The sequence below is a fragment of the Natator depressus genome, chromosome 14 (genome assembly GCF_965152275.1).
Source record: "Natator depressus isolate rNatDep1 chromosome 14, rNatDep2.hap1, whole genome shotgun sequence".
Lineage (NCBI taxonomy): Eukaryota > Metazoa > Chordata > Testudines > Cheloniidae > Natator > Natator depressus.
Genome location: NC_134247.1, coordinates 14,696,528 through 14,717,216, shown reverse-complemented (window position 1 = coordinate 14,717,216; position 20,689 = coordinate 14,696,528). Strand labels below are relative to the sequence as shown.

At 48.1% G+C, this 20,689-nt stretch overlaps 1 protein-coding gene across 3 annotated transcripts in view; it reads left to right on the top strand.

Moving 5' to 3' along the window:
• GGA3 (golgi associated, gamma adaptin ear containing, ARF binding protein 3) overlaps positions 1–20,317 on the top strand; it is a 36,750-nt gene extending 16,433 nt beyond the window's left edge. For 2 of the 3 annotated variants that reach the window (XM_074970895.1, XM_074970894.1), the window contains exons 9-17: positions 1,023–1,104; positions 1,647–1,763; positions 2,983–3,258; positions 4,043–4,110; positions 5,292–5,596; positions 6,336–6,604; positions 7,524–7,693; positions 9,585–9,695; positions 17,895–20,316. In XM_074970895.1, the coding sequence (XP_074826996.1) occupies positions 1,023–1,104; positions 1,647–1,763; positions 2,983–3,258; positions 4,043–4,110; positions 5,292–5,596; positions 6,336–6,604; positions 7,524–7,693; positions 9,585–9,695; positions 17,895–18,005 (1,509 nt within the window). In that variant the 3' untranslated portion in view covers positions 18,006–20,316. Of the gene's footprint in view, positions 1–1,022; positions 1,105–1,646; positions 1,764–2,982; positions 3,259–4,042; positions 4,111–5,291; positions 5,597–6,335; positions 6,605–7,523; positions 7,694–9,584; positions 9,696–17,894 lie in introns of all 3 variants that reach the window. The other variant, XM_074970896.1, reaches the window with a different exon arrangement.
• Positions 20,318–20,689: the final 372 nt, after the last annotated feature.

The following is a 20,689-nucleotide window of genomic DNA, read 5'->3' as shown; positions in this document are numbered from 1 at the left end:
GATTTTTAATCCACCAGGGGTTCTCCCTGGCTGTACATGCAAATTTCACTCTATAATATAAAAAATAAAAATGATACATACATGAGCACCTCAGGTGATGGTAAAAAAAAAACCCACAACTAATTCAGAAACTTGCCCTTCCTTGAACCCATCTCCACCAGAGTGGAGGTAGTGACCTGTGTGCTCATGGACCACTCCCTGGACTGAAGACAGGAATTTTGGTTATGGCACTGACTGGGACTAAAGAGATCTGGATTCAGTTCCCAGCTCTGACTTTGAATAAGTCATGTGGTTTTCTTGTGCCCAGTTCCCCACCTGTAAAATGGGGATGACCACACTTCTGTTCTTCCAATTAGATCGTAGGCTCTTTGGGACAGGGAGTGTACAGCACCTAGCACAATGGGATCCCATCCTCATTTGGGGTCTTAAGGAGCTACTGTAGCAGAGATGATGATTAAAATAGTCCAGCATATGGAGTACAAAGAGAATTAAGTATAAATGCCAATAGCATGGAGGACTGATGATATCAGTAGCAGGCCATGACATTTGTAATTAGACATGCAACAACTCACTTGCATGCCTTATGTGGTCCAAACGGTGTCCTCCATTCAGCATGACCTTCCAAGTACAGCAAGCTTTACAAAATGGCATCCCCCTTGGGGGCTGGACAGAATAGTCCTGCGATCTGCCAGTGGGACAATGCACAACCAGTTGGGCATGTCGTGTGTGCCTTGTGTACATAGCATGCCACTGGCTGGTATTCATCTTTATTATACTGAGAATGTAGATCGGACTTGGTCTCCTTATGCTGCTGAAATGGTGAATAGCTCCCTATGGGACTGGGAAAGGGGAATTTGGACACCTAGTTGGACCAGCACTCGCATCAAGAAAAGACTCTGGGTCTCCCTTCATACTGGGACTTCCATGCAGATGAATCATTTCATGCTGACTGCAAGAGCAAGGTTTGTTGCTGTCGATGGCTTTTGGCTAATAAGACCCTTTCTCCTGATCTCTCTTCCCAGGAGCTCTACGAAAGGTGTGAAACCAAAAGACGGATGTTATTCAAACTGGCCAGTGAAACAGAGGATAACGACAGCAGTTTGGGTAAAACAACCATCTCCCCTTTTTGGTGGGAAGGGTGTGTGGCTTAAGGAGGAGTTTGCAGCCAGGCTGGTGTGGCCAGTAACTGTGTAGGGATACAGCAAGGGGGCTATTAATGTTACATTACTTCTTTCCGTGCTTCCATGGATGTGAGTGGCCTCTAACAGGCAGATAAAAACCCAAGGCCCTTAAAGCTTACAGTCTAAATTAGAGCAGGCCCTGGCAGTAAGAATTGGTAAGGAGGGAGGCTGTGTGGGAAACGATCTCAGTGAACACAAGGTAGGGGCATACGGCTCTTAGAGGAGGGGAGATGTCCCTATGGGAGCTAATCACTGAGTTGTTATTATTTATTACGGCAGTGCCTCAGGGCCAGCTGAGAATGGGGCCCCATTGTGTGAGGCGCTGCACAGACAGCCCCTGCCCTGAAGAACTTGCAGTCTAAATAATGGGTTGTTGTTGATGATGATTATTGAGCATCCAAAGCAGTAGAGAGAGCAAAGTGACTGAAATCTCTACTGGAGTTTTTGCCTCTCTCCCACATCTAGGGGAAATTCTGCAGGCCAGTGACAATTTATCCTGGGTAATAAATTCCTATAAAAAAATAATCGAGGGTCAAGTCATCAATGGTGAAGTGGATATCCCGACACTGTCTGCAACAGAAGGTGAGTAGCCATCTGTTCAGTTCGGTTTTGAATCCTGTCATTTTGAATTTCCTCTTGTGAAGGGTGTCCAATTAATTGCAGTAAAGGACAGTAATATCAGCTGTTTGGGCTAAAATCTGCCCAGGTAGGAATGACAAATCAGCTCCCAAACAGCAGCCATTGATGGACACTCGGATGAGTTTATAGTTCTGGCCACCGGTGACAATGCTTTGACTTGGGAGGCTCTGCCATTTGCACGGCTGGCTTTTTAATAATGAAACCTTATGACTTGTGACGTTCTGACTAAGCAGACCTGCATGTGACCTTGGCTTTCCTGTGTGGATTACTAACAGCTGATGTGGAATGCAACCTTTTAGTTAGATTATTCAACTGTCCTGGCCCCACCTGAAGGGTTAAATACCATCAGGGGAGAAGTTAACATACATTTATTGTTTATCTTGTTCTCTGTGCTTAAATGTAAGGTTAGGAGCATTATCTAAGGGATTGGAGCAGGGGCCTGGGAGTCGAGGGATGTGGGTTCTGTTTCTGGCTCTGCTAGCAACTCAGTGTGTGAATTTAGGCAAGTCCCTTGTGCCGCCACTATCTGCCTCAGTTTCCCCATCTGGAAAATGGGACTAACAATACCCACTTCTCTGGGGTGCCATGAGGCATAATTATTGTTTGGAAAACACTCTAAGATTCTTGGATGAAAAACATGAGGGAAATGATCGTTGTACAGAATGGTGTCCCTTGTCACAGGGAAGAGTGAGGATTTGGTTGTGATGAACTTGAAGGAGACTCTGGACACAGAGAAAGTCTGCAGTTCTTTTTGGCTCGCTAGTAACACCTTGACTGACTGCAACTTGTGCTGCCTATTGTCACCACACTGGGTCTCCCAAGTTCTAGCCAGAGCTAAGCAGGCATGGAAAGGATTGCCATCTACACTACACATAGTACATGCAGTGGAGAGAGCAGTGGCTGGATTGGGCTCCTCTTTTTATTCAGAAGTTTCCTAACTATACAGTGTCCAGCTCAGTAGCAGTGTAACAGCAAATACTCCAGTGGAAAGTATCTAGGTTTCCTTTCTTCTGACGAGTCCAAAATTCTGATTAAAAGAGAAACCCCCTTACCCAGAGCATCTCTCTGATAACTTTGCCCTGGCTATTGCCTTCACATTGTTCTGAGCCTTTGCTCCAGCTGACTGCAGTCCCTCTTATAATTTTTCTCCCCATCTCTGCAGGGAGCGATCCCACCAGTAATCTCAGTGCACTCATTGACCTCGCTGGCATGGACATCTCCAGCACCCAGCCACCACCAATGCCATCTGCAACGCTAACGCCAGCACCAACGCTAGTGCCGACACAAGCTTCATCAGAAATCCCCATCCTCCCACCTCCTCCCCAAAAGTTTGGTCACTCGCGGAGCCGGTCCTCCAGCCAAGTAGAAGCTCCTCTGACTCATCAGAGCAGCACAGCCAGTTCCCTCTTCTTGCTGGATGAGGAGCTGCTGTGTTTAGGTAAGAGGCTGGTGTGGCTAGGGTATGTTCTGGGGAAAGGGTTTTATCATGGAGCTTGGTTCTTGAGCTGGGCTGCAGAGAACAGTGTATCAGTACTAGCCATAGATTGCCAATTCTGTGGTTTATTATTCTGGTTTGTTTTGGATGTCATCATCCAATGGACACCTAAGAAGCTCCCTCCACAGAGTGGCCCTGTGAATGGGAATTTGGCAGTAGGCTAGAGTTAAAACCTCTGGAGACTCCTCCTGAAATAGGAGTAGGTCACAAATGCAGTGACTTTGCTGTAATCCCAGTCTAATCTCTACGGGTGCTTGTCCACATCAGAAAACCACCACCACACTTGGTTACAAGTTTCAGGACTGAAATAGCAGTGGGTGCTATGGTTAGAAGAAAAGTGCATTAGCAAATCTGCATACAGCAGTCTGCACAGTACGTGCCTTTGGGACTCTGATACTGAATAACAGGGGATGCTACAGGTCAGGAAACAGGAACATTGGAAGTGCTGCATGGAGAAGGTTGCCTGTGTGTGCAGGACATACCTGCATTAGATCATTGAGCCTGTGGCTGATCATTGACACGGAATGTGCATGTCTCTTTAATCAAGCTTTCAAACTGTACAGAGTTGAACTGAGTAGTTTTACCACAGTGGTGAAACACCCTATAGGAGGTGGGAGAGGGTTAGAAAAACTAGCCGTCGAGCTCCCCTTCTTATTGCCTCTTGACTTTAATGTTGAGAATTTTTGCAATTTTGCTCCAGTATCCAAATCTTTACTTCTGCATTCAGGCCTGAATGACCCAGCCCCCAGTACAGTGAAAGAGTCGACCGAAAACAACCAGTGGCATATGTTCCAGGTACAAAGAGAGGGATTTATTGACAGAAAGACTGTCATTGTGGGAGGTCTCTGAGCACTCTCGATGTTGCAGTGGTGGTGCTTTTACCATATCCTGCGGGAGTGCTCACACGCAGGCCAGAGATGATAACTTCCAGACGTGAAGGCCTGTGTCTTGCCTCTGGCCTTGTGTAACTGGGATATCTGAACCAGTACAGAGAAGATATCTCTGCTTTCACTTTCCTTCTTTGTATGTGCTGCTTTTTGGTATCTTAACAAACCTTGATACAAAAGCTACCCTTTCACATGGGGAGGATGTCGGTAAGTCTAGACTGAATAGAAACACAAGGGATGCACCCAGTTTGCAAGGGAATAGCTGTATTCTGGACTGAATACACTCGGAGGCCAAAGGCAGAGTCCATCGTCCCAGGAGACTGGGACTGCTGAATGAACAGTTAGCACCCTTCAGTTGTTGCTACGCTGAAATGTACTGTCCATCTTCTCTCCCCTCTGCTCTGGCTATTTACTCCTGAGGGCATTCTGCACCAAAAAATTAAAAATTCCATGCCAAAAAAATAAAAATTCTGCATACAATATTTTAAAATTCTGCAAGTCCCGTCCTCCCCAGCACAGCCAAGACTAGTAGCTGAGCTCAGTGCAGGGTAGGAGCCACCAGCCAGGTCTTCCCCAGTCCTGCCCCCTGCGATTTACCACTCTGCTGGCTGCCCTGGGCACCCAAAACATACTGCTGGGGAGGGTTGGATGACCGCTCTTGTGGCTTCCCTTTGCTTCCCTGTCAGAAAGTCATTTTTCTGCATGAAAGCAAAGAAATCTGCGGGGGACATTATTTCTGTGCATGCACAGTGGCACAGAATTCCCCCAGGAGTAGGCTATTGTAAGTTTCTCTGCTCTGTTAGGATACTGCCCTTAGGAATCCCCATCCAAATGCCCATAATAAAATGGCCACCTCAACTTCTGACTCCTCCCCACTTAGCTCCTTTCCACTAGTAGTATCCAGTCGAGCACAGCACCATATGCTGTCAAGTAAACTACAAATTGGATGTAGTCCAATAGATGCAACATACTCGTCTGCTTGCTTCCTCCCCCTTCATGTCCTAATGGGTAAGGCCTATCTCAGTGAGTTACAGTGGTATCTAAGGCATGGCAGGAATTAATAGCATGCACCTGTCCCCTCTGTTGCAGAATGACCAAATGGACCTGGACTTGTTTAGTCCGAAGCTGGTGACTGTCGGCTGCAATACTGCAGTGAACCCTCTTCTTCATCACACACCACAGTCTGCGTGTGGAACATCAGCACCTCTGCCTTCCACTTTCACAGCCTCTCATATCCCTGCACCTAATACAGCCCCGTTCTTGTTCTCTGCTGGACCAGCAGCCCCTCTGGGCCCGCCGAAGACTATGCCAGTTCAGTACCTCAGTTCAGCCGTGGGAGACAATGCTTTGCATAAGATGGATGCATTGGGACATCTTCTTGAAGAGGCCAAAGGGTAAAAGTCCTGGATTTTGCTTCCTCTCTCCCGTTTGAAAGTTATCCTTGCTATAGCTGTCAGGTTGGCAATAAGGATGTCCTGTTTCTCGCTCTAGTTTGATGGAAATTTACTGTTGGATAGTGATGGTCTTACATTTATTTAGCATCTCTCCTCTTGAAGGATCTCAAGCACTTTACAAACTGATATACAAATTATACCGAAAGGTCACTGACTCACCACTGAAATGCAGCCATCTCAGTGGTGAAGCACAGCATCTGCTTTGCACTGCACAGCTACACTACACAATGGTTTAGGTAGGCAGATTGGTAAGTTGACCAGAACACTGGGGCTAACAGGGCCTACTCTTGTGAAAAGTGCCCTGAGATCCTTAAATGACCATAAGTGACCAGGACCCTTGTTTTCATCTCATCTTCCAGCAGTATTGGGTCCCAGCACAATGCTGAGGCACTGGCTCATTGCTGATTTGGAGAGGAGTGACACCTCCCAAATCACCACCACTCCCTGAAACATTGCGTAATATTCACCCAGCCCAACACTGCTCAACACAGAAGACTTTACAGTGTCACGACACGAGGGTATGATTGCAGGCCACTGGTTTCACTCTAGTGATTTGCCATTGTCTCTGGTAGTGCGGGAGATGGAGTGAAAGCCTGCTTCACGCTCAGTGCTGTCACTGCCACTTCTGCTAGCCAATATAGTTCTTAATTTGCCACTTCTGTTTTTGTCTCCCTCCTAGGACTTCAGCCCAAGTGAAGTCAGCGCCCTCAGTATTCCACCCTGGGGTTACCTTGCCAGCCACTGTCACCTCTGCCCCTTTAATATCCACCACAGGATTGCCAGTTGCTGCTCCAGTGGCCCCTACTATTCCTTTTCCAAGCATCTGCACGGCAGGTTCAGGAAGCCCTCTATACCAGCCAGCTTCATTCCAACAGCAGGGCAGCCCTCTGAAAGGGCCTGATGCTTCTTTGGCCAATGTCCATGTTCCACTGGAATCCATTAAACCCAGTAAGTATCTCAGACCCTTTTCAGCCTGCTCCCAACCCTGGACTGTTGCTGTTCCAATACTCTAACTCTCGGACGTTGTCAGTTAGCGGTATAGGGCCAAATTCTCTCTGGAGCACCCAGACAACACTGAAGCATGTCTATGGGGTTGCAGGGATGGAACTGAGAGCAGAATCCAGCCCTTAGCACAGACCGCATTTAGGGAGGCTATGCAACCAGTTCTGGTTGTAGCTTTCTGGTTGCCAAGGATGGGGCTGTTGGCAGCTAAGCATGGAATGGACTTTCTTTCACGTGGACCTGTCCTGCCCACAGTACAATATGTGCAAAAGATTGTAGGGTCTCAGGCCAGGGTTTTATGGCCACCTCCTTCCAACCAGCAAGAGAATTAAGAGGTTTTTAAGTCCCCTAATTTGAAACTACTGTTTCTCCTTGGAATCCCCTGCCTGTGTTCTCCGAATACTGCCGTATGCGTACAATAGAGCCGACAGTCGCCTCTGAGACTGTGCTGCCACTTACAGCGCTGGAGTGCTCTGAAACAACACACTGCAACGTGCCACTCAACCCAGGTGCTACGAGCCTCACTACTGTTACTGCAAACCGTGGTTAGCTTGAGCCGGGGTCCCTACTGTGTAGCAGTGCTGTCATCTTGACACACACCCCACTATGCTTCTTGCCTGTGTTACTGCCATTACACACCTCCACTGTGTTTTACCTAAAAACCATCGGGCTATGTCAAAGCCCAGTCCAGCCCTGGCTAAGCAGGAAAGCGACATGCAGGGTGTCTGTGCTGATGAGCAGGCGATTGGCCTTTGGATAAAGTAGGTGGTTCTGTCAGCTCTGTTGCATTGAGAGCACAAAACGTTTTGCTTTTCCTACCACATAGATAGTCTTGTGTTTCTCTTCCCCTTCCTTCCATCCCCAGGCCGTGCTCTTCCGGTGACAGCCTACGATAAGAACGGGTTCAGGATCCTCTTACACTTTGCCAAGGAGTGCCCGCCGGGGAGGTCAGACGTGCTGGTTGTGGTGGTGTCCATGTTAAACACAGCACCTCTTCCTGTGAAGAACATTGTACTGCAGGCTGCAGTACCAAAGGTAGGGACACACAGACTCAAAGATAGATTGGGATCCTGCTTCAACACAATGGGTGTGAGCTCTGGGACTCAGACATGACATTACAATACTAGCTTTTCTTGGGCCTCTACTCTTTCTGCTTCCAAAGAGCCCTAGAAGAGAGGAGAGATGGTCTCTGTGTATCCTAAGTAACATACAGCAACAGATACTGCCGGTAGGGAGCATGTTCCCCCTGCAGGGTAAGGTCAGCTCATAGCAGCATCAGGGACCCTGTTAAAACTTGGCTAACAGTTGTGGTGTAGCTGAGACCTACCCATGTCCCTGTAACTGGGTTAAAGCCTCAGCTTCCTGACAGCACGATCAACAAATGGAATAAACTCCCAAATGGTGGGTTTAAACCCCATTGAAAGGGACATTTAAAACTAAACTGGACATTCGACCAGAAAATATACAATAGGGAATAATCCTGTCCTGGCCAGGATTGAACTAGAAGATCTAACAAGGCTTTTCCTCTTGTCTTTTCTGATCACATTGGGGCAATGATCCCATGTTCTGAAATCCCTCCTCCACCAACGTCAGAGGGTGTCGTTCAACAGAATAGGAAAGCTGGCGTCTAAAATGCAGACACAAAGCAAATGGGTGGGGAGGGGGGTGTCCAGTTTACAGAAGGGGATTGAAAGACATAGAGCCCCAGTGGAAGTAGTGCCTGGTCGTGTTTTTAGAAAGGGGAAGAGACAAAAACGAGACAATTTCAGGGGCTAATATTATTTTGCGCTGTGCCCTGGGAGAGGTTTCAATGTGAGCTTTTGATTTTTGCCCCTCTCTAGTTTTGGATGCCTGATTATAGTGTTTGAACATCAGCTCGGAGCTGGGTTGTATTCTGTCTGCATTGGCTAAGGCAGTGGTTTTCAAACTTTTTTTCTGGCGATCCAGTTGAAGAAAATTGTTGATGCCCGCGACCCAGCGGAGCTGAGGATGAGGGGTTTTGGGTGTGGGCGGGGCTCAGGATTGGGGCACGGGGCTGAGAGCTGTGGGATGGGGCTGGGGATGGGTTTGGGGTGCATGAGGGGGCTTTGGGTTTGGGAGGGCTCAGGGCTGGGGCAGGGGGTCAGGGTGCAGGAGGGGGTCAGGTCTCTGGACTGGGAGTGCAGGCTCTGGGCTGGAGCCGGGGATGAGGGGTTTGGGGTGGCGTGGGGTTGGGGCTTACCTCAGGCGGCTCCCCATCAGCAGCGCAGCAGGGGTGCTAAGGCAGGCTTCCTGCCTGTGCTGGCACCACAGACCGCGCTGCACCCCGGAAAAGGCCAGCAGCAGGTCCAGCACCTAGGCAGAGGCGTTCTCGCCCGCAGGCACCGCCTCCCTACCTCCCATTGGCCAGTTCCTGGCCAATGGGAGTGCAGAGCTGGTGCTCGGGGCGGGGGCAGCATGGGAAGCCCCGTGGCCCCCCTCCCGCCTAGGAGCCGGACCTGCTGCTGGTTGCTTCTGGGGCACAGCATGGTGTCAGAACAGGTAGGGACTAGCCTCCCTTAGCCGGGCAGCACCACCGACAGGACTCTGAATGGCCCGGTTGGTGGTGCTGATCAGAGCCACCACGACCCAGTGCCTCACATTCCGCAACCCAGTTTGAAAACCACTGGGCTAGGGAATCTGTATTAAAATCTTTCCAAGGACACCGCTGTGCTGGAAAGGTGCTGTCATGGTTTTCCCAGCCAGTGCATTATCTCCGTGTTGATTTATTTTAGTATGTGCCTATGACTATATGCTCAGTATAGACCAGGCTTATCTGTGTCCCCTGCTCCTCCCAAATGAACACTTGCTCATGTACACAGCTTGGGTGTGCAGCCTGTGCGTAAACCCTTTGTTACCCCAGTGCAGGTCATGGTACCTGAGGGTTCCTTTTGTTTCACATTTGCAGTCCATGAAAGTGAAGTTGCAGCCACCCTCGGGTACAGAACTTTCTCCATTCAACCCCATCCAGGCACCCGCTGCCATCACCCAAGTCATGCTGCTGGCAAACCCTGTGAAGGTGAGAGGGGCTCAAAACTTCAGCAAAAGTGACTTCTCTTGTTGTTTTACGAATCTGATGAGGATCGAGTTCCATGTGGGTTTAGACTAAATATTTGTACAAGCGTGATTGTCTGTCCCCAAAGAGGAATTACCCTGGAGTGCTGTCTTGAGGCAGAGTGAGATTAATCATCGCGGAGGAGTATGTTGGTATATTAACAGTATCTCACCCCAGGGACAGGGAGTCAGGGGAGGGAGAGATGGACTGTGCTTTTGCCTCACTCCACAGCAATCCTTCTAGATCAGTTCCTGTACAATTCCCCATAATGTTAACACTTCAGTGGCAAGGAACAGTTAGGGCTCCACCAGGGACTCTTCCCTCACCCCTTATGGGATAACATTCACGTGACTATATATGGTGATAGTTTACAGGGTGACATGAATTGTAAGAAGTGATCAGGTATAATAGAAATATTATTGCTTTATTGAGTCTGTAGCCAGACTAAGTTGACCTAATAGCACCTAGAAAGGTCTTTCTCCCCCGTACCTTTGCGATATTAACTGAAGTTTAATTATGACCACTTAAATAACATAATTAACCCCCTCTCTTCTGATCATCATACTAGAAGCATTCAGCTATCATATTTACCTGGAGCACCTTGCTATCCCAGTTGTGTGCTATCCATTTGAATAAGATGTTCCAAAACCAGATACTCAACACAACTACTATTAACAAGGGGGAAGGAACACAAGCCACAGTAGGGAAATAATAGGTTAACGAATATTTAGAGAAGTTAGATATATTCAAGTCAGCAGGGCCTTATGAAATGTATTCTAGGGCTCTTAAGGAACTAGCTGAAGCAATTTTGGAGCTATTAGTGATTATCTTTGAGAACTCATGGAAGAAGGGTGAGGACCCAGAGGACTGGAGAAGGGCGAACATAATACCTTTAGAAAGGGGAACAAAAAGGCCCCAGGGAATTATAGACCAGTCAGCCTAAATTTGATACTTGGAAAGATACTGGAACAAATTATTAAACAATCAGATTGTAATTACCAAGAAGGTAACAGGGTTATAAGGAATAGCCAGCATGGATTTGTCAAGAACAAATCACGCCAAACCAACCTAATTTCCTCCTTTGACAGGGTTACTGGCCTAGTGCATGCGGGAGAAGCATTAGTCATGATATATCTTAATTTTAGTAAGGCTTTTGACACAGTCCCACATGACATTCTCATGAGCAAGCTAGGGAAATGTGGTCTAGATTAAATTACTGTGAGGTGGGTGCACAACTGCTTGAAAGACCATACTCAAATAGTAGTTATTAATGGTTCGCTGTCAGACTGGGGAGGGTGTGGCGGTTCAATGACAAGACAGAACACAGCTTTTAGCAAGCAAGCAGGCTGGTCTCTGCTAACGGGCTTCTGCCTGTCAGCTTTCCACCTTCCCCTTTATTCTCTCTCTCTCCCCCCGCGCATTACATTCTCCAACAGATAAAAGGAATACATTGGCTTTGTTTAACATTCTTATTTACCAATTTCTATCTACCGCATTCCTTGCTCTCGGGCCTTGAGCCCAGTCCTGAGAGGCTTCCCACGATACATATCATCTTGGCGAGATTCCAAGGTTGATGCCCTTGAAAGGAGCTGTGTGTGCACTACTCCTACACAACACTCCGGGTGTGCCCTGAATGTTGCCAAGCGCATAAACCTTTATGAATCCTACATCCCCTCCTTTTTTGTTTATTTGTGCTCGGCCATCTCATGGTAGCCATCAATTTGCATTTGCAAGCCAATTAACTCCCGGACAGACAAGGTCATAACTCGTGGAGCCTGCCAGGGCGGGTCTCGACAAAGCCTTAACAAAAAGGAATACATTGTACACAGCAGCAGCAAAAAATAAGCTTAAGAAGGTAAAGTGTGATTGGCCTGGCCCCGATTAGCCATGCTAGAGTACTGGGAAGAGAGGTTCGAGTAAGCAGCGAACATCATCTCATTCCCAATTTCCTCAGGGTGATGACATACTGGAATAAGGCACGTACCTAACAATTCTTCAGCTGCTACAAAATCAAATAAACAAAAGTGGGTAACATTTGCTATTGAAGCCAATCTTTCCCATAGGTTATATGTCATTCGGGCCTGTAACGGAGAAAGCGCTCCCGAATCAACCCCTCCAGGAAATAGCAGGCACAAAAGGCATACAATCAGTACAGAATTAGCAGTAATTTGGGCGAGAATTGCCACAAACAAAGTCTCAAGAGTCTCTGGCTGTTGGTTTGCTGCCAGTCTTCGTTGAGCCGCGGCGACCAATGCTTTTACTGCTCCCCATGTCACGGGCTGGCTTGGGACGCTACGCCTCTTCTGTTTCCGTCCCGCCGTTGTCGACCCGGGAGGCACCGCGGTCTCCTCCAAGGTCAGCTGAAAATCCGGTATGGGGTTCGACAGCCCTGGTGCCACGCCATGCTGTTTCAGTGCCGGTCGCACACACCAGGCCGGAGCCCACAACGGTCCTGCAGGGAGAAACACAGCAGCATATCCCTGACCCCAAGTGATTAAAGGCACTGGGCCCAACCATTGCGGATCGGGCAGCTGATGGTAATAGACACGCGGTCTTTCCATTTGTGAAAATGCCGATCCGCGGGGGTCTGCTGATCTGCGTTCAGCGTTAAATTATTTAAAGTAAACAAAAGGATATGCAATTGTTGCTGAATGTCTCCTAAGATTCGGAGACGCAGCTCCCCTTGTTTTAATTGTTTGTCGAGCAAGATTTTTAGCATGCGATTTGCACGTTCAACAATAGCTTGGCCTGTGGAATTATAAGGGATCCCGTGTTTGAGACGGATGTCCCATTGGGCACAAAAGATGAAAAGTGCTGTGGAGCAATAGGCTGGGGCATTATCCATTTTTATCTGGCTCGGGTGACCCATAACAGCAAAACAGGCTAGCAAATGGTGAATAACTTTGGGAGTGGCTTCCCCACGCTGTGGGGTCGCCCAAAGGAATCCCAAATAGGTATCAATGAAAACATGTAAAAACGAATAGGGGTGGAATTGTGGCACATGAGTGACGTCCATTTGCCACAGCTGATTCGCTGCGGTACCTCTAGGGTTAACGGCATAAAAAAAGGTAGGGGCAGCAGCGGCACAGTGGGGGCAGGAATGAACAATAGAACGTGCATGATCAGCAGGAATATGAAACTGCCGGGCCAAAACAAAGGCAGACTGATGAAAAAAGGAATGGCTTTCAATGGGGTCAGAAAAAAGGGAATTTACCTGACCACGTAACGCGCGATCGGCGCGCGCATTGCCTTCAATGAGTAGCCCAGGCAGAGGGGTATGACTGCAAATATGAGCAACAAAATAAGGGAAATTACGAGTGGTGATGAGATACTGTAAGGACAGAAACAGGCGAAGGAGGTCCGCATCGACCTGAGGGGTAATGAGGGCAAGGGGTAAATGATCAATTACCTGATAAACATAATGCATGTCCATGATCAAATTAAAGGGACAATCAGCAAAAAATTGAAAGGCCAAAATAACAGCAGCTAATTCCAAGGACTAGTAAAGCTCTCCAAGCGCTGTGCATGCAAATATTGTTGTACAAGTGAATGAAGCGCTTTCAGCTTTTCTAGAGGGAAGGGCCACTGGTCAATCCATATGGGCTCTAAGGATTGCCATACCAATGGTAATGCGGATGGCAAGGTGGGTGAGGGAGGATTTTGGGCCATTATATATTAATATCGAGGGTGGTGTCCAGCTTTGTAAGTAAATCACGGCCCCAAATATTGAGGTGGACAGGGAGTACAAAAGGGCGGATTGTAGCAAGGGCACAGCCTCCTGGTTTAGAGACCGTGACCCAAGACAAACTTTGGCGCCCGGGTTTGCTACCCTCGATCCCCCACAACTCTTTAGAAGGAACTGTTGGCCAACCGACCGGCCACTCCGGATCACGAATCACCGTAACGTCAGCTCCAGTGTCCACCAACCCTGTAAAAGGAACATTATTTAAGAGGAGTGTTAACTGAGGTTTCGAGGGGCGGACCGACATTGTCAGAGCAACAAGTGGAGAGGACGTATTGTGAGACGGTGACTGAGACAGCGTCGATCCAAAGCCGTTCCCGCCCCGGGTTCGATCCTCTGCGGCTGGCACCTGATAGGGGACTAAAATCAATTGTGCAATTGACCGTCCACGCGGGAGCGATTGCGGAAGATGGGTCCACACCTGAACCTTAATAACACCAGTGTAATCAGCATCGATGACTCCTGGGATGACAAAAAAACCCTGTTTCCCAGCGTGTGAGCGAGGGAGAACCAGACCCACAAATCCGGCAGGGAGAGGTCCCGTCACCTGTGTAGGTATGGCGCAAACCTCCCCTGGCAACTGAAAATCAGCGTCCTCCTGCATAATCAAATCAAGCCCTGCACTTCCGGCAGTCGCCGCCCTCATGGAATCTATGGATTGTAAGGCAGAGGAACAGTTGTCTGAGTGGGAAACACCCCCGTTTGGCCCTGGGTTCGGGGGGGACCCGTCGTGTGGTTTCCCGACCCGCTACGACACTGATTAGCCCAGTGATAGCCCTTCCGACACTTGGGGCACTTCTTTGAGGGGCGGGCGGGCGCCGTCGATGAGCAGCACTCCCGCTGAAAGTGACCCTCCTTACCACAGCGGTAACAACGCTTCCCCTCCTTCCCGGTTTTTCGCAGGGCGGCAGCCAGAACTCCAGCCTTATGTGCTTGGGTTCCGATGTTTTGGCACGCCCGCAGCATGTCCGACAGCTCTAGAATTCCAGAGGCTTGTGCAGCCTGGAGAGCACGGCGGCAATCCTCGTTCGCATTTTCAACCGCCATTTTTAACAGGATCTCCTGAGCTGCCGCAGGGTTATCCACCTGTCGGAGGATAGCCTCCTGCAATCTGTTGGTAAAATCCATAAAGGACTCTGATGCACCCTGACGGATACTGGCAAAGCTTTTAGTAGGCCTGCCCGAATCCGGGACCTTCCGGAAAGCATGCTGGGCGCAGGCGGAAATAATGGGGAAGACGGCCTGAGGGAGTTGAGACTGCAGCTGAACGGTAGCAAACTGGCCCTCCCCTGCCAACTGCTCATAAATGATACCTTGCTCTCTATATACCTGGGCTTGGCGTTCCGTCATCTGCCGATACTCACTAAGCCAAATAACATACTGACTGGGTGTCAGCATCATGCGCAACAGCGCCTTCCAATCTTCAGGGATCAGGGTGTACCCAGAACCTAGCCCTTCAATGAGACCACGCACATACGTGCTAGTCAGGCCGAACTCGCGAATCGCTTTCTTTACCTCTCTGATCACCGAGTAAGGCAAACTGACCCAGTCTGCAACCTGGTTGCCCTGGCCATCATCCTGCCAGGTCACAGGACAAACTGAGACCAGATCAGCCAGCTCCTCTGCTGTAAGATCTGAGCGAGTCTTCGCTGCGTGAACCATTTGTTGCACCAGCGAAAGCCTCTGAGCAGACGCAGACGACCCCCCGGGGGGCCCCGGAGCATGGGGCCCCACGGGCGGAGGGTGATCACACACCGGCTCTGGTGGGGAAGGCCAGGGAGGCGGTGGTAATAGAGGCACTGGGGGCGAAGCAGGGGGAGGGATGGTTGCAGGAGCGGACGGGGGTGGTGGGATTGGCAGTCCCTCTATTGGCGCAGGAGAGGGTCTTTCTGAGGCGACACACTGTTTCGCATTGTCAGGAGGGGGGATGGCTGCAGGAGCGGACGGGCGTGGCGAGATCACCAGCCTCGCGAGGAAGGGCCTGTCCGAGGCGACACACTGTATTGCGTTGCGGCAGAGGTGCCAGGCATGTAAAGCCTGCACGGACGCCCGAGGCTCTTTGTGCAATGTCTGGCCCAACCGCTCCCAGTCCGCTAGCTTAAGGGTTCCGGCTTCAGGGTACCACGGGCATTGGGCACTCACCTCCTGTAGCAGGAGAGTGAGTTCTCGAGTGGGGCAGTCATGATGAGCCTTATGCAGCAAATACTGTAGCTCATTGCGGTGCTGCACTTGCAAAGCAGAGAGAGAGCTTCCCATACTTACCACAATGAAAAATACTCACCGGGATCCACGAAGCGGATGAGTGACGCGTCTGAAACCCTTGCCGGGCGAGGTGAGTGCTGAGGGCCCCACGTTTGGGCGCCAGTTGTGGCGGTTCAATGACAAGACAGAACACAGCTTTTAGCAAGCAAGCAGGCTGGTCTCTGCTAACGGGCTTCTGCCTGTCAGCTTTCCACCTTCCCCTTTATTCTCTCTCTCTCCCCCCGCGCATTACATTCTCCAACAGATAAAAGGAATACATTGGCTTTGTTTAACATTCTTATTTACCAATTTCTATCTACCGCATTCCTTGCTCTCGGGCCTTGAGCCCAGTCCTGAGAGGCTTCCCACGATACATATCATCTTGGCGAGATTCCAAGGTTGATGCCCTTGAAAGGAGCTGTGTGTGCACTACTCCTACACAACACTCCGGGTGTGCCCTGAATGTTGCCAAGCGCATAAACCTTTATGAATCCTACAGGAGGGGACACATATGGGGTCCCCAAGGGTCAGTTCTGGGTCCATTACTATTCAATATTTTCATTAATAACTTGGATAATGGAGTGGAGAGTATGCTTATAAAATTTGCAGATGACACAAAACTGGAAGGGGTTGCCAGTACTTTGGAGGACAGGCTTAGAATTCAAAACAATCTTGACAAATTGAGAGAGTTTGTCTGAAATGAACAAGATTAAATTAAATAAAGACAGGTGCAAAGTACTACACTTAAGAAGCAAAAATCAAATGCACAGCTACAAAATGGGGAATAACCGGCTAGGTGATAGCACTGCTGAAAAGGATCTGGGGGTTATAGTGGATCACATTTTGAATAGGAGCCAACAATGTGATGCCGTTGTGGAAAAAAAGCTGCTATTTTTCTGGGGTACATGAACAGGACTGTTGTATGTAAGACACAGAAGGTAATTTTTTCTCTCTACTCGGCACTGGTGAGACCTCAGCTGGAGTACTGCATCCAGTTCTGGGTGCCACACTTTAGGAAAGATGTGGACAAATTGGAAAGAATCCGGAGGAGAACAATAAAATGATGAAAAATTTAGAAAAGCCAATCTATGAGGAAGCGTTAAAAAACTGAGCATGCTTAGTCTTGAGACAAGAAAACAGAGGCGGGGCCTGATAAAAGTATTCAAATGTGTTAAAGGCTGTTATAAAGAGGACAGTGATCAAATGTTCTCCATGTCCACTGAAGGTAGGGCAAGAAGTAATGGGCTTAATCTGCAGTAAGAGATTTAGGTCAGATATTAGGAAAAACTTTCTAACTGTAAGGGTAGTTAAGTCTTGGAATAGGCTTCTAAGCAGTGAAATCCCCATCAATGGAGGTTTTTAAGAACAGGTTGGAAGAAACACCTCTCAGGGATGGTCTAGGTTTACTAGGTCCTTCCTCAGTGCAGGGTGCTGGATTCAATGACCTCTTGAGGCCCCTTCCAGCCCTACATTGCTAGAGTATATAAAGTTCAGAGTCTGAACTCAAGTAGTCCTTTGATTTTTCAGATAACCTGAACATTTGCTACTTACTATTTTAGAAGATTATGATAAAAGTGGCATTTACAGCATCAGTTAAAAAGTTTTGGATCCCAAGGTACAAAGATAATGGGGTTTTGTTGGATTTCTATAAACTCACTTTGTGGAATATCTAGAAAAGCCACGTAACCAGGGGAAGGCAGATTTCTTTTTCCCTTGGTCATTCTCTAAGGAATAGGAATCTGTCAGGTTTTATCCTTCCTCTACATCCTGCAGTATAGTTTTGTTTTGAAGCTTCATACTCTTTTAGCACTACTAAAGCATGTGTTCAGTAGGATCACTGGGAAGCAGCTGAACTACAAATGCTGGTCAGTGTATACAATGAATCTGTATTGCAATGTAAGTGCTTTTCTCCTGCTGTTTCACTCCAAGAGATGGATCTCTCATATTTACAAACTAAACAATAAATAAATCAGTCTTATTAAGTATCCAGAAATGTTCCATTAACATATGCTGGCCCCTTACCCCATATGGTGTGTCCAGACAGAGCTGTTGTGGGCTCTAAAATGTTATTACAGAGAAGTGTGTCATTTGGAAGCACTACCATTGTTCTGCTGTATCATGGCCTTCCTGCTCCAAGGCAGGCTGCTACTTTAACATCTTGTTTTTCTTCTTCCTTGCAGGAGAAGGTGAGGCTGAGGTACAGACTGACTTTCACTTTGGGAGACCAGCCCAGCACAGAGGTTGGGGAAGTGGATCAGTTTCCCCCAGTAGATCAATGGGGTAATCTATGACCCAGCGAGTCTGCCACAGCCTCCATGAGAGGACCAGGCAAGGATCCCAAAGGGACTGAAATGAATGTGACGTGGAAGGGGCACACATGCTATCCACTGGTGATGTTTAGCTTTGTTTACATGTCCTGACCACTTCGCTTGTAGCTTTAGTCTGGAATGTTTTACCTCGGGTTGAAGTGGGCCCGGGGCATCTATGCCAAGAATGAACTGAGTGGCAGCCAGAGAGAGGCTTTGCTGGCTGCTTTATCTTGGCCTCTGGTTCTATCTTCCACTTTGTTATTAAACTTGAAATTATGGTGTTCTGGAAAAGGAGACCTGTAGCCAGAAGGGGATTGGTCAGCTTCCTCCCTTGCTGTTGTGCAGAGATGCCTACAGGCTGGTAGGGTTATGATGCCATGCCGAGTTTCCTCGGTGCAGAGCCCTAATGTCTGTGCCTGCCCTAAGGCTTTTGTCTCCTTGACACCAGAACTGAACCTTCTAGGCATGCTGTGCAGTAACCATTGGCTCCAAGACGGGAGGGTTTTTTTTTTACAGTAAAATGACACTTCTTGCCCCCTCTGTTCTCCTCTCCAAGGGCCAGCCTAAGTCAGTGCTGCCCGTTCAGACAGTAATTGCGCATTGTGTGACACTCTCTTTAGTTGCTTTCTTTTATTTTATACTTCCAGCTGCCTCTGCACTGTCTGTCTTCCAGGCAGCTTGTGCTAATTTTTGTACTCACATGCCTGTACTGAATATTCTTCTGCCTTCATCACATTCCATAGTATGGGGGAGAGGAAATGTGTGTAGCAAGGAGGTAAAACCAACAGGGCCAAAGGGCTCCAGTTGTCTTTGACTGAGTGGGTAGCACAGGTTACACTGATAAAGGATGGCAACTACAGTGCAGTAGCCTCAGTGCAACCACTAATCAGGTGCAGGGGCTGGACCAGGGGTACGGAGAAAAGCCTCTCAGTTTCCCTTGTGCAGGTGGTATTATTATTAAAGTTGAATAGTGTGTTCTCTTAAAAAGACTAGGAATACAAGATGTAAATAGTAGAGCTATAGGACATCTAATGATGAGCAGATTGACGAAAGTAAGGCAGAATCCACTAGGCTGTGACGGTGCACTGCTGGGTTTAGAACCCTATTTTATTTGTTCCCAGTATTAAGTGGCTAAGTGCAATTGTCTCCACACGGGGAAAACCAACTGTATTTTTAAATCATGGGGCTCAGCCGAGTGAGCCCGCTATCTACATGACTTAGGAGACGTAGTTCAATACACTGAAAGTTTGATTCCAGCAGTCTCTCCCCCCACTCTTAATTTAAAATCTACACAATCCTTCAGTGACCTTTTAGCAAATTGTTTTAAAGAAGCATTTTTTCCTGTTTTAAGTCTGTAACCTTACACTCCTGTGAAGACAGCATGCGGGGTGGCTGTATGGAAACTTAATTACACTAGACAAAGTATTTCTAGCAGTGCAAGGTACAGGCAAACAGATCTTAAATGGTCAGCCTGACTGTCCAGACTCAGTACAGCAGGAAGATACTCCAGCCTATTATAAGAATAAAGCTAAAATGAGGAAGTGCTGCTGGATTTAGTGGAGGTTATAAAACCCATTACTGTACGTAGAGCTCGGAATTCTTTCTAGCCATCTTATACTTTCCACTGTGGCTCCATGTTTTTCTTCAGAGCAGTGAGAAATACAAACCACAAGGAGAAGTGACAGACACAGCAGATGCCCTGATGCGAAGGGGGCACTAGCCATTGAAAGGTAAGTACAGAAGTAAAAATCCAAACTCAGCTTGCTAAGTGTCAGCGCTGGTTTGGCACTCAGGACCAAGGCGTGTGGCCTCCTCAGTTGTCTTTGAGTGGAAGATGCTCCTGGATCCTGAAAAAAAAGCAGCAGCTGTGTTCTTAAACTGATGGAAAGAGGTGGTGAGCAAGGAACATTCTTTCTGCTTTCAACGTGGGCCTCACTGGCATTGTAGACAATACATTTAGGGGCTTCGCTTAGCTCTTTAAGTCTGCCCAGGTGCTGTAACGTATTGTTAGGAAGCAGATTTCACTGCTTTAGATGCCTAGAAGTGACTCTCACGGTGGCTGTGAGGAAATCAGAAGAGCACAAGTGCTTTCTGCAGAATGGCTTCATCCTCCTTGTTAACGGCACTGCAGTGCCCATGCTGTACAGTCAAAGGGCAAAGTACCATAGTCTCACTGTGGGGAAAAGTATTGCACAAGCTTTGGAAATCAAACTATTTATGAATGTTACTTGTTCATAGGTTGAGGTTGCAGCTTCATACTGAGCCGTCATTGTAAATATGTCTCCAATGCATTTGTTTTGCTGCATGTTAAATAAACTGTTTTCCCTACTTTGCTCTGTGTGCCACATTTCGTGACAAACTGAGGAGTAGGCTGCCGTTTATGGAAGCCAGGAGATTCAATCCACCAACCCAAAGGAGGTGGTGTCTGCTACATCTATCAGGTTTGAAAGGTGGGCTATTCAAATTCAGTTCTAGTTACAAGAGATGACAACTGAAATGGTATCAGAGGCAAATGTTACACGTTTAGCTACCTGACTAACCATGTAGGTAAGCCGGGCAAGCATCCCCCTGCAAGCCGACTCATAGCAACCAAATCCTTCACAGGAATCTAGGGCCACAGAATGCATGTTGGGGACAGTTTATCGCTAAAGGAATGTGGAGTGGGG